This window comes from Myiozetetes cayanensis, unplaced genomic scaffold (genome assembly GCF_022539395.1).
Source record: "Myiozetetes cayanensis isolate MyiCay16 unplaced genomic scaffold, myiCay2020 scf140, whole genome shotgun sequence".
Classification (NCBI taxonomy): domain Eukaryota; kingdom Metazoa; phylum Chordata; class Aves; order Passeriformes; family Tyrannidae; genus Myiozetetes; species Myiozetetes cayanensis.
The window spans coordinates 81,639-94,961 of record NW_026087049.1 but is presented as its reverse complement, the minus strand read 5'-3'; the positions used below and the strand labels follow the sequence as shown (position 1 = coordinate 94,961).

Genomic DNA, 13,323 nt, shown 5'->3' with positions numbered 1-13,323 from the left:
GAAGGATCATCAAGTCCAACTCTTAAGCAAATTGGAGTGAACCTACTGGGATTGAACCTGCAACCTTGGCATTATTAGCACCATGTTCTAACCAACGGAGCTGATGTCAGGATACCTTGGGATAGTACCTGAGATAACCTTGGGATGGGGACATGGCCAGTGCAAGGCCAGGGATTTTGCCAGGGTTGCTGATTCAATGGCAGGACATGTTCCTATATGTGCCTTGGTTTCCAGCTGCTGTGCAGCTGATCAGCCACAAGGTACCAGGGAGTTCCCTCCTCTGCAGGGGTTTTGACAGTGCTGCAGAGTCCACTCTGCTGCGGCTCCGCTCAGTCCCCCTTGGATTGCGTTGTGTGTGGGAGGTCGGGTGTGCTGACCATGTTCCCTCCAGGGAGTAGCAACCATATTTTTCCCTATACCTTCTGTGCCATTATCTTTTTACCCTTATGGCCTTCCCACACCCCCTGAACAGGACTCGGGGCTGGACAGAGAGCACGGGGGAGTGCAGCTCTTTGAGCAATCGTCCCTTGGAGTGAGATGGACAAAACCCCTCCCTGTGTCAGGGAGGGCCACCCCCAGCTCTCCCTCCCCAGCCCAGCCCCCACACCCTGAGGGGACACACTCGGGCTCTCAGGAGACACACGAACATCGAACATCGCTCTCCCTCGCTGCCCTTCCTCTTCCAAGACCAGCTGTCAGGTCTTGTCTCCCACTTATGGCCCCTGGTAGGACTGCCCAGTGCCTGCATAATTTGGGAAACATTCCTCTAGCCCAGCAGTGGGGCCTTCCCCAGGACTGGCCAGCACTGCCAAGGATCAGGGAAAGGTAAAGCCTCAGTGTGGGTCAGGCACAGAGGCTGCAGGAGGATGGTGCAGGGTCCCCCCAGGCCGTGCTGGACCCGTCAGTGCAGCCCTTTGTGCCCCCATTCCCAGGAGGGATCCCCTCTGTTGTGCCAGGGCCTCCAGGATCCCTCTGGAGGGATGCTGGTGCCGCAGGAAGGACATTCAATCCAGAGTCACATTTCCCATCATCTGCTGAGCAGGGTCCAGGGAGCCTCATTCCCAAAAGGGCAAAGTTGTGAAATCCCTGAGAACAGGATGTGGGGGGCACTGAGCATCTCCCCACATCCACAGAGGGTCCGAGTGCGTGTTCCTGGCACAGCGACGGCCACAACCTCCCCCGCCCTGAGGTGACAGTGACCCCGGTGGCTCCTGGCTCTGGCAGAGCTCTGGCTCTGTGCTGACACTTTGGCTGCTGACACGAGGAGCAGCAGCAGCAGCACCAGGGCAGGGCCTGCAGACACTCAGGATCTGGCAGATGCTGCCGGGTGGCCGAAGGCCAGCGATTACCTGACACTCCTGCTGGCTGAACGGCCCGGGTGTTTTCCCCAGGGACTGGCACTGCCTGACGGCCTCCCTGAGGTGCCTCCTCATCCACAGGCTCACGCTCCAGAGCTTTAGAGATAAAGTGTGTCAGCTGAATTACAAGTCGCCTTTCCTCATGGGGATCTGGCCCTGGCCTGCCCACCTACCCACTGCCCACGGTCGCCACGGAGCAGCCCCGACACCCCCGGCTGGCAGGGCCACCAGGAGGAGGATGAGGGCCAGGGCCCACCGTGCCTGCACCATGCTGGCACTGCTGGCACTGCTGGCACCGCTGGCACTGCTGGAACTGCTGGTACTGCTGGAACTGCCACTGCTGGCACTGCTGGAATTGCCACTGCTGGCACTGTCACTGCAGGCACTGATGGCACTGCAGGTGCTGCTGGCACTGTCACTGCATGCTGGCACTGCTGGCACTGCAGCACTGACACAACTGACACAACTGGCACAACTGACACAACTGGCACTGCTGGCACTGCTGTTGCTCCTGTTGCTGCTGCTGGAGCCTTCAGCAGGAACCAAACTCTTCAGCAAAACACCGAGGAGGATTCTTGGTCTCCTGCCCAAGCCTTCAGCCACCTCCAGAGGAAGAGACTACACTCTTGGTGGTGCCCAGGAGGAATCCTGGGAGGCTGCCAGACATGAACTGGCCTCTAACACGGACACAACAGGTACATGACCTACCTGGGGGCATCTGGGGCTGCTGCCCATGGCTTCAGTTGCTGCCAGAGGAACCCACAACACTTGGAGGTGCCAGGACAGAGTCCCAGGGAGCCTCCAGGAAAGGACCTGCCTCCACCATGGACAAAACACTTTGGCTTGCAGCCTTGGAGGGGTCTAGGGCTCCTCACAGAGGTGCTGGGTGTTCAAGGATGGCCCAAACACATCCAGCTCCTGGTGCTGAGCACAGAAACCACAGCAGCAATGCAAACGTGTTCCAGAATAAAGCTGGTCCCATTCCCTTCCCCCCAGCTGCTCCCTCCCTGTCCCAGACTCTGGGGCTCTTTTCCTGACAGATGCACAGAATCCTCCCTGCTGACACTGTCACCAAAGCTGTGAAATCACAGTTCTGGCCTGTGGCTGAGCTGATGCTTTTGTGCCAGGGGCAGCCAGCACGTGCCATGCTGTGCTGATGCTGGCACTGGCACTGCTGAGGTGGGAGGATCTCAGCAATTGGGGGGCTGGGGTGGGAGGTTGGGGCTGTTGGGAAAGGGGCTGCCCGGGCACCGCTCTATTGCACGTCCTGTCATTGCACACAGATCCCCTGTGCCCTGCACACACACCCCTGTGCCCTGCACACACCCCCCCCTGTGCCCTGCACACACACCCCCTGTGCCCTGCACACACACACCCTGTGCCCTGCACACACACCCCTGTGCCCTGCACACACATCCCCTGTGCCCTGCACACATCCCCTTGCCCTGCACACATCCCTGTGCCCTGCACACACATCCCCTGTGCCCTGCACACACATCCCCTGCCCTGCACACACACCCCCTGTGCCCTGCACACACATCCCCTGTGCCCTGCACACCTGCACCCCCTGTGCCCTGCACACACATCCCCTGTGCCCTGCACACCTGCACCCCCTGTGCCCTGCACACACACCCCCTGTGCCCTGCACACACACCCCCTGTGCCCTGCACACACATCCCCTGTGCCCTGCACACACACCCCCTGTGCCCTGCACACCCCCCCCCTGTGCCCTGCACACAGATCCCCTGTGCCCTGCACACACATCCCCTGTGCCCTGCACACATAACCCCTGTGCCCTGCACACACACCCCTGTGCCCTGCACACACACCCCCTGTGCCCTGCACACACATCCCCTGTGCCCTGCACACCTGCACTCCCTGCACTGCACCTGCACCCACATCCATTCCACACCTGCAGCCCCTCCATTGCCCTGTTCCACACCCCTGTGGTCCCACAGCTTCACCCCAGGGGTGCCCTGGCCCAGGTACCTGACAGACCCTGATGGGAACACCCACGAGGGGCAGCGCCCACGGCACAGGGTGGGGGGCACTGGATGGGGGTGGCCTCAAACTTTCTTCCAAGCCTCCAGCACCAGCTGCCCAGCAGTCTGGGGAGGGTCAGTGGACTCAGGACAGACATTTGAGGAGGGGGGTGCGAGGCATGTGATTGATATGGAACCAACCCATCCAGCTTCCAGGCCTTCTGTGTGGAACGTTTTCCGTCTGAAAGCATCTCAGTGCTTGCCTGACATAAATAACAGGAGTTGTGAGGCCACGGGATGAACTTTGAGCCTGGCAGCTGTGTGGTGTCAGGCAGAGATGGAGCCAAGTGAAGCCTGGAGCTGTTGACTGGAACATGCACAGTCTTTGGAACAGACAAAGCTGCAGCTTCCAGCCCTTGGATCGCGGGGCGTGAGCTGTAACTACCATGTCCCACCATGGACTGCAGCCCAGTGACCCCCCAAAACTGCCCTCAGAGGGGGTGAAGCTGAGCACGTGGCAGCCCCTTGGGAACAAACAGCGAAGCAACGGAGAGCGAGAAGCCCCCAGGGCCTGAAAATGCTCCTGGTCTGGGCTGAGGGAGGGGGAGTGGAGCCTGCTGGGGTGTCAGTGCCCAGGCATTTCTTTATTTGGGATCCCCTGGTGAGGAACCAGCTTGAGCTGCCAGAGGAGAGGACTGACCTGTGCCAATGACCCCCTGGGATGGGGTGAGAGCCCAGTGTCACCCCATCTGAACAGGGAGGAACGGGGGTGCTGAGGGGGCTGTGGGTACCAGGGAGGGATGTGGGGCCTGGGAAAAGGGATGCAGGTCCTGGGAAAGGCTCAGAAGTGCCCAGGGGGTTGCAGGTGCCCAGGGGCAGGAACAGAGCCCAGAGCGTGGCATGGACTGACCGTGACCCCCATTCCCATCTCCCTGTGCCAGTGGGGGGGAACAGGGAGACAACTGGGAATAAAGTTGAGCCTGGGAAGGAGGGAGAGGTGGGGAAAGGTGTTGTTAGGATTTGTTTGACCTCTCATTCCCCAGCTCTGATTTGATTGGTAACAAATTCCATAATTTCCCCCAGTCGGCTCTGTTCTGCCTGGGACAGCAATGGGGAGGGAGTGACCCCTCCCATCTTTATCCCACCCAGCTTGTATTTCCTCTGCTCTGCCCAGGTGAGGGGAGGGATGGAGCAGTTTGGGGGGCACCTGGTCTCCATCCCCCGTGGTCAAACCACCGCAGGGGCATTTTATTTTTCTTTACACTTGTCTTTCTCGCCCTCCCTTTCTTTCTAATTGTGCCATACTTCTTGTTTTCGCCTACTTTGCTTTCTTTCCCTTTGTGTTTTCCTTTTTCTCTCCTTTTCCATCCCCCGTTTTTCTTGTCTTGTTTGCTTTCCTTGACCTTTCCCCCCATTTTCCCTTCAAATTTTTTCCGTTCTTTTCCTCTCTTTTCCCCTTTTATTCTTCTTTTTCTCATCTTTTCTCCTTCTGTGCTTGCCTCTCCTTCTTCCCCTTCGACCTTCCCTTCAGTTCTCCCCATTTTCCCTGTCTTTTCCCGTGCCCCTTCCCTCTCCTTTCCCCGCCCGTGCTGGTTCCGTGCCGTAGGTGCCGTTGGTGCCGGTGTTGGCGGGGCCGGTTCCGGGGGCGGAGCGGGGCCGGGCCGGGCCGGAGCGGCGGGGCGGGCGGTGAGCGGGGCCGGGGCCCGCCGGGGCTCTGGGGGTGTGGGGCGTGAGAGCCCCCGAGCCGCGCGGGGCCTGTGGGGCTGAGCCCCCCGAGCTGCGGAGGGGCGGGGGGCACATCCCGCCCGGGCCTGGGGGCTGTGGGGAACGTGTGGGGTGTGTGGGGTGTGTGGGGTGTGTGCCCCCAGAAGGGTCTGTGGGGCCGTGTGGGGTGTGTGCCCCCAGAAGGGTCTGTGGGGTCTGTGGGGCCTGTGCCCCCAGAAGGGTCTGTGGGGCCGTGTGGGGTGTGTGCCCCCAGAAGGGTCTGTGGGTCCGTGTGGGGTCAGTGGGGTGTGTGCCCCCAGAAGGGTCTGTGGGGCCGTGTGGGGTGTGTTCCCCCAGAAGGGTCTGTGGGGTGTGTGGGGTGTGTGGGGTGTGTGCCCCCAGAAGGGTCTGTGGGTCCCGTGGGGTCAGTGGGGTGTGTGCCCCCAGAAGGGTCTGTGGGTCCCGTGTGGGGTGTGTGCCCCCAGAAGGGTCTCCGGGGGCTGTGGGGCCTGTGCGGGGAGCTGCGCTCCCATCTCGGGCCCTGTGAGGACTGTGGGGTGTGGGGGGCACGTGTGGGGTGTGTTACTCCCCCTCCCCCAGTTCCCAGTGGGGCACACGGGGGTCCCTCTCCCAGAGACTGCTCCGTGTGTCCCAAACCTGCCACATTCCCACTTTCCACCCCTTTCTGTCTCCAGGATTTTTCCCAGGACCCTCAAGCCCCAGCACCTCTTCTCTCCAGTTTGGGGGTGTCCCCCCACCCGTGACACCCCCCAAAGGTACGTGACACCCTGGGGATCCCACATGCCACCAGCCCCTTCCCCGGTGAATATCCCCAATCCTGGGGGTCCCAAACCCCACCGAGGTTCCCACCCCACAACCTCTTTTCCTTCCCCCTTTGCCCCCCCCCCCAACATTTGAAACCCAAATTGCTTATTTTTTCCTCCTGGAGGGAGGTATCCCGATTTGGGGGGCTGGTGGTTGGGATGCTGGTGTTCCAAGGCATCCCATGGCTCCAGATGTGGGGGTGGAAGGGGCTGATGAGGGCTCTGTGGTCCCCAGGATCTCACTGTCCCCCTCGTGCCCATATTTCCAGCTGATCCAACTGGACCTGTGTTAATCCCATTGGATCTGGGTTCCCAACGTGTCTCTGAGGGTTCATCCTGCTGGAGAACCGATTGCCCCACCCCCCCTGGTTGCTGATCCCCGCAAATCCAGCCTGATCCCATGGGATCTGGGTTGATCCGTGTCCCCACGCTTCTCCAAGGTGTGCCACCAGCTTATGCCAGCTCAAATTCCTCTCTTGCATCCCAATATCAGGATGGCTCACACCACGAGCACGTTTTGGGGTGTATCCACCCACATTTGGCATTCCCAAGGTTTGTCCCATCCCCCTCCTTCCCGTTTTTCTTTCCCTCCTCAGATGAAAACCTGGATCAGCAGTTCGGACCAAAGCCTGGAATTTTTCATCCCGTTCCTGGAAAAATACCACTGCCCTGTTCTGGGGCGCTGCTGCCAGACCTGCACCCCCAGGAGCTGGGTGAGAGAGCTTGGGATCAGGGGATGGGGGTGACAGGATTCCCGTGCCGAGGATCCACGTGTCCAGTGATCTGATCCCACTTCTCCTCCCAGGTTGGATTCTGTGCCGAGGATCTCTCCGCTCTTGGATTCCGTGACATCAGCCGTGTGACGGAGAGGGACACACGGTGAGGCTGGATCAGCTGCGTGCTGGAAAACACCTGGAAAACCTCATTTCCCCAGATTTCCCCAAAATCCGCATGGGAATTCCTCTCCATCCTCCCTGCTCCCAAAGTATCCCAAACTGAGCTCATGAATCATATATTGGGAGGCTGGAAGTGGCATCTCTGAGGGCTTGGGCTGTATTCCAGCCATGGAATTGAGGATTTGGGGTCATTCGTTGTTTTCTTTGAGCAAAACTTGGAGTCTTGATGGGAAGAACAGGGAGTTGAGGGATTGTTCTTCTCCCTGCTCCAGCCGGCATCACTCGGAGCGAGCCTGGCTCCCAGGAAAAGGGAAAGCAGCCACTTCCTGACCCTTCCTACTCTTCCTCCTCCCCCTCGAGGGAGGAAATCTCCCAGGAAAATGAAATTCTGGGTATCCCTCCTTGTCCTGTGGCCAGGAGCTGCTCCGGAGCCATTTCCAGAAGTTTTTCCTTCTGGAGGTGCCAGATCCCTTTGGCTCCTCTCCCCTTTGGGAACAATCCCTGGATGAACCAGTCTCTGCTGGTTTTTGTCCCACATCAGATCATTCTCCTCCATTCAGCTCCAGATATTCCCAGCTCCAGCTCTGAAACCCTTCGAGGAATCCATTGGGATCACAGGGGATGCAGTTCCCTCGTCCCCCTCCGGCCCTTCCTGCACGCTCTGGGATATCCCAAACCTCCATCCCACCGTGCTCTCTGTGGATTTGGGGAGGATTGGGAAAATTCTGTGATTTGGGATGCCCTGAATGCCAGGTTTCCTTCCTGCTGGGTGTCCTGGAGCATCACCTCAAAACTCCTCCCTGTAAAATGGGGAGAAATCCCAAATATTGGGAAAGAGGCATTTTGTGGGGGTGATCCCTGTGGAAAAGCCCCCCCACCAGGATCTGTCTGTGTGTCCCCTCCAGGTTCCGAGGGTGGCTGGTCCGGAGGGTCTGCGGATTCCTTGCGGCCTGGGAATGGAAAATTCCAGCAGAGACCCCCAGGGAGCTGCCAGCGAAGATCTGCAGCAGCAGGAGGTGGGTGGGGGCATTGAGGGGATCCCGGGATCACCCTCAGTCCTGGGGGATCCTGTTTGGTGCTGGGATCCCGGGTCAGTGGGATCCCGGGAATGCTGCCGAGGCTCCCTGGATCCTGGATCAGTGGGATCCCAGGAATGCCGCCGAGGCTCCCTGGATCCCGCCCATGGATCCCAGGGTGCTCCCCCCTGCCCTTCCCCCCCAGGGTGCAGGATGTGTCCACCAGCTGGGCCCGAGGATCCCAAGGGGATGAGGGATCCCGGCGGCACTGGAAGGAGGAGATCTGCCGGATCCTGGGGGAAATCCAGGCCCCACTGTCCCCTCTCCTGCTGAGGTCAGGGATCCTTTGGGGGAATATTCTGGGATTCTCTGGGGGATGGATACAGATCCTTTGGGAGGTACTCTGGGCTTTTGGGGGGATGCATTGGATCGCTTGGGCGTTTTCTGGGATCCTTGAGGAGATATTCTGGGATCCTTTGAGTAATATTCTGGGATCCTCTGGGATCTGCACAGAGATTCTTTGGCCTGCTGCCCTCAGGGTCCCCCACAGCTTCTGGGGCCATTCTCACAGTTCCCTCCAGGGAAAATCCAATCCCCCGGAGGGTGGGAACCAGAGGGATCCTTCCCATCCCCACTCCCTTCCCCCTCCTGTCACTGAGAACTGGGAATTTGGGGCTTCATTGCTGGTCTGATCCAGTGGGAATAAATGATGCCTGCAAGCCATTAAAGGGAAGGAATTGCTCAGGGAATAAGGGCATGTTGGGATCCTTTTGGGGGGAATGCAGGGATAAGTGATGGCAGCTCTGGTTGCCAGTGGAAAGGAGGTGTGTCATCACATCCAGCCTTTCTGGTGTGATAAAAGTGGGAATTTGCCTTTCTGGGAGCTGAGATGGGAATTTTGAGGCAGGATGGGTTGTGGAAACTGAGGCAGGGGAGGGAGGGGGTGGGAGTGTTTGGCGGTTTGGGGGCCGCCTCATCCCCGTGGGGTTCCTCATTCCCAGTTTTCCCTTAGGCTGTGCCACTGGATGCTGCCCAAGCTGCTGAGCCGTCTGTTCCTGAGTGTGCAGCTGCAGTGGGGGCAGCTGGAGATGGTGCTCCGGGCTGCCAGGACGGTACGGAGCCCGGCCGGGCGCTCCCGTTGACTGGAATAGCGGGAATTCACCCCGGGATCCTTCCTTGCAGCCCGAGGTGCCGCTGGTGTTCCTGTGCACCCACCAATCCCAGCTGGATGGGCCGCTCCTGTCCTTCCTCCTCCTCTCGCAGGGAATCGGGGCCCCCAGGGTGACGGTGGGCGCCTGGACCAGCCCTGGCCTCCGGTAAGGAGCCGGTGCGGGATGTTCCCAGAGGATCCAGGGGCTCCAGTGTGTGTGCCCACGGTGTCTTTGCCCCCCAGATCCCTGCTCCAATGCCTGGGAGGGATTTTCCTGCCTTCGGGAATGGCGCAGTCCTGGAGCGAGCGGGATGAGGGGCTGCCGGGCGCTGTGCTGGATGCGGTAGGTGCGGCTGGGGCTGGAAAATGCCCTGGAGCACTCGGGGAGGTGCTGGCAGGTCCCAGTACTCCCAGTGTGCCCCCAGTACGTGCAGGAGGTGCTGCGGAGCCACCAGCCCCTGGTCATCTTCCTGGAGGAGCCGCCGGGTTCGCTGCGGCTCTCGGCTCCCGCCTGGCGCTGGCTGCTCCGTGTGCTGCGGGCGCTGCGGGACGGAGCCGTGCCCGACGTCCACATCATCCCCGTGGGAATCGCCTATGACGTGGCTCCTGGCGGAGTGGGGAGGGCTGGAGCGGTGAGAGGGGGCCAGGGGGGTCCTGGTGCTTGGTGGAGTCCCTGGGAGCATCTCTGGGGAGTGGTGTTCCCCCAGATCCCTGGGAGCATCCCCGGGCAGTGGCACCCCCTAAAGCCGCCGTCAGTGCCTCCATCCCGTCTGTCCCCAGCCCCCTCAGCCCCTCGGGATCGCCGCGTGTCTCCGGGCAGCATTCCAGGCCCTGCGCCGGCACCGTGGCTGTGCCCGGGTGGATTTCTGCCAGCCCTTCTCCTTACGGGTACGGCAGCTGGGGATGCCCCCATTTCTGTCCTGGCACTGGGGAGCTATTCCTGGGATGTTGGTGTGTTTGGGCTGGGGTGTCTGAGGGTATCCAGTGAATCCATCCTGGGCTGATCTGGGCTCCCCCAGCCCTGGGGATGCAGGGATCGAGTCAGCTCGTGGTGCTGAGGGCTGTGAGCACCCACAGGCTCCTTCCTCCTCATTCCCAGGAATTTGTGGAGAACAACCTCGTCGGGCCGATGCTCACCAGGAATCGGCCAGAGCAGCTGCTGCTTCCCACCATCCTCGGCACGTGGTGAGGAGCTGAGCCCGGGCAGCATTTCCCCTTGGATCTCTGCTCCCGGCTCCTCTTCCTCACCCCTCTCACCCTGATTTCCCAGCGGGCCGGATGTCGGGAATGTGGGGACTTTGGGTCCCGGTGTGGGGACAGAAGAGGAGATTTTGGTGACGGCGCTGGGGCTGCACGCACTGAGCGGTGAGGGGGCCGGGTGGTCCCTGCATCCCTTGGGATGGCATTCCCTGCTGGGGAATGGGGGTGGGAATTAATCACCCCCTGGATACCGAGCCCCTCTTCCCTCCAGCAGATTCCAGCGCCTGCTCCGCCATCATGGCTGTGGGAATCACCGCGGCGCTGCTGCTCCACAGGCACCGGGAGGTGGGATAAGGAGCTCTCCACCTTTCCCTTCCCTGAGAGCAGCATTCCTGCGGACCTTCTCAGCAGCATCCCTGTCCTGGACGCATTCAGCGAACCCTCCTGTCCCTTGGAGCAGCATTGCCAGCGGGAATCCCCCCTGTCTCTCCCCAGGCCGTGCTGCTGCCCTGGCTGATGCGGGATTTCTCGTGGCTGCTGGAGCAGCTCCTGCTGCGGGGCCGGGCCGTGGGGTTCTCCGGGCAGCTGCGGGCGCTGGTGCTGCACAGCCTGCGGCAGCTGCAGCCCCCCGGGGCCGGGCTGGGGCCCCCCGAGGCCTCGGCACGGGGGCGGCTGGGGCGGCTGGCGGGGACCGTCCGGCAGCGCCTGGGCGGGGAGGCGGCGGGGGGTGAGAGAACGGGGACCTGGGGACAGCGGGGACAGCAGGGGCTGGGTGGCAGCGGGGATGGTGGTGCCGGGCCCTGGGGGCACTGGGGGGGTCAGAGGTGTCAGCAGTTGGTGACAACAGGGATTGGGGAAGGTGAGACTGCGGACTGGGGATTCCGGGGGATTTGGTGACCCCAGGCGTCAGTGGCACTGGGGAATCGGTGATGCCGAGGGTCAGGGACGCTGGGGAATTGTTGACACTGGGGAATGGGGATGCTGGGGGGACCGGGGACACCGGGGGAGCTGGGGACACTGGGGATCAGGAATGCTGGGGAATTTGGTGACTCCTGGGGACCTGGGGACACCAGGGGTGGGTGACACCCCTGTCCTGTCAGCCTGTGCCATCCGTGCCCTGCTGCTGGAGGTGCTGCCGATCCTGGGGACCCCCCAGCCCTGCTGGGATTGTGCTGAGCCGGGAGGAGCTGCTCCGCAAGATCCTGGAGGTGCTGCTGCTGCTGCCCCCCACCCTGCTGGGGCTGCAGGTGGGGACACAGAGGTGGCCTGTCACCCCCACTCTGCTGGGGCTGCAGGTGGGGACACAGAGGTGGCCTGTCACCCCCACCCTGCTGGGGCTGCAGGTGGGGACACAGGTGGCCTGTCAACCCTGTCCTGTGTCCCCAGCCCTGCCAGCCCCCCGAACGCCACAGCCTGGACATCCTGGACAAGCTCGTCCTTGGGGGGCTGCTGGAGGAGGAGGAGGTGGGTATCACCCCGGGAGCCCTCCTGGGACACGGGTCCAGGGTCCCTGCTGGGGCACAGGGCGGGTTTGAGGTGAGGTGGCCCCCCTGTTGTCCCCCCAGCCCGAGAGCGAGTGCAGGGGCTGCGATGTGGCCCCCCGACCCTCGTCCCGGGGCCATTCCTGGTGGGACTTCAGCGATGACAGCGACAGTGACAGCCAGGACAGGGTCCCCAAGCGCTGCTACAAGGTACTGGGAGTGCCCCACCGCCCCCTGGGCTGGGGGGAGGGGGCTGTCCCCCAACTCCAGCTGTGTGTCCCCCCAGCTCAGCGAGCCCCAGGGCTTCCCCGGCTTCCTCCTCTTCCTGTGCCGCCTCCTGAGCCCCGTCCTGCGGAGCTACGGCCGGGCTGCGGAATTCCTGGAGAGACCCCCCTGGCCCCAGCCCGGTAGGACCCCCAGAGTGGGGAAGCCCTGGGGACACTGCAGGGGGCTGGAGCCCCCCAGGAGCTGGGATCTGACACCCCTCCCAATTCCAGAGGCAGACTACGTGGAGGCGCTGCTGGAATTCCTGGATGAGGATGAGGATGGTGAGTCGAGGTGGGGGGTCTCGCTTTTGGGGGTCAGTGCCCCCTAGACCGGGCTGGGGGTGCCCTCGGGATTTCTCTCCCCACAGGGTATCCTGACAGGAGCCTGGCCCTGAGTTCCCTGCAGAGCTTCAAGGACATGGGGGTAAGCACAGCCACCCCAGACCCCAACGTCCTGCTGCCCCCCCTGACCTCCCTGTGCCCCCCCAGGTGCTGGAGGAGCTGCAGACCCCCACTGGACCCCTCCTCCAGCTCTCCCAGCCTTTCCAGTCTGCTTCCAACCGGGAGAAGCTGAGAGCTTTCATCCACCAGTTCACGCAGTTGTAACCCTACCCCTGAGTCATAAATGGGGCACATTTATGTGCCTCATCGATTTATTGACCCTGTAAGGGGGTGGAGGTTCTGCCTCTCCTTCCCTCACCTGGGATGGAAAACTTCATCATTTCTGGTGATGGTGCACAAGACAGCTCCAACCACCACGTTTCCCCCAGCCCTCCTCTGCTCACTCACAGCAGCTCCAGTTTTCAGTAAAAACCTTGGGATAAATCAAACTCTCTAACTTTCTAAGTTTTAGAAAGCAGGCATTAGTTTATTCACATTGCTGGGGTGCATGGGGATACCTCCACCCAACATGCCCACCCACTTTCAAAACTTTACATTATTTATACAATTTTAGCAAACAAATTCATGTTCATTGGTTATGTTACATAATTCTCTTAATTAAGTAGTATTCTATATTCTATTGGTTATTAATTTCTCACTTCTCATGCTAATTAGTCCACATTTTCCAGTCTTTTTATTATCCTTTTCCCAGATAGGGAGTGTTTCAGTAGATTGATTCTGAATTCTCTTTGTTAGTTTCTTCATAATCTCTAGTTCCTGCAACATGTTCTTGTAGTCTATAAATTTTGAATTCCTGGTGTCCAGTTCTCAGCAACTTATCTCTCCCCCAGGCTTTGTTCATCAAAGCATATCAAAGTTGGTTTAGCAAAACTTAAAGTTCCAGTGATTTTCCCAAACTAGTTTCTAACAATAGCAGCTTTAAAAAAACCCTTGCTATGTGCTGGCTAAAGTGGAAAATCGCACTGCTCCTGATTAATTAAAACAGTTAATTAGAAAAGTTAATGAGGGAAGTTGTATCATTTGCAGCTCAGGAGGCGCCGCCCT

The 13,323-nt window shown here is 60.4% G+C and overlaps 1 protein-coding gene across 1 annotated transcript; it reads left to right on the top strand.

The window, feature by feature from the left end:
* The first annotated feature begins 5,656 nt into the window (after nt 1-5,656).
* GPAT2 (glycerol-3-phosphate acyltransferase 2, mitochondrial) lies at nt 5,657-13,272 on the top strand. The gene is given in 22 exon segments (XM_050310040.1): nt 5,657-5,820; nt 6,465-6,581; nt 6,674-6,747; nt 7,670-7,780; nt 7,986-8,114; nt 8,793-8,892; nt 8,963-9,096; nt 9,174-9,273; nt 9,356-9,562; nt 9,711-9,818; nt 10,030-10,115; nt 10,201-10,295; nt 10,405-10,475; nt 10,626-10,857; nt 11,231-11,276; nt 11,278-11,377; nt 11,517-11,594; nt 11,696-11,821; nt 11,898-12,018; nt 12,109-12,191; nt 12,194-12,301; nt 12,367-13,272. Coding segments are annotated over 21 exon segments (2,343 nt in total). The 5' UTR covers nt 5,657-5,820; the 3' UTR covers nt 12,484-13,272.
* The last annotated feature ends 51 nt before the right edge of the window (nt 13,273-13,323 follow it).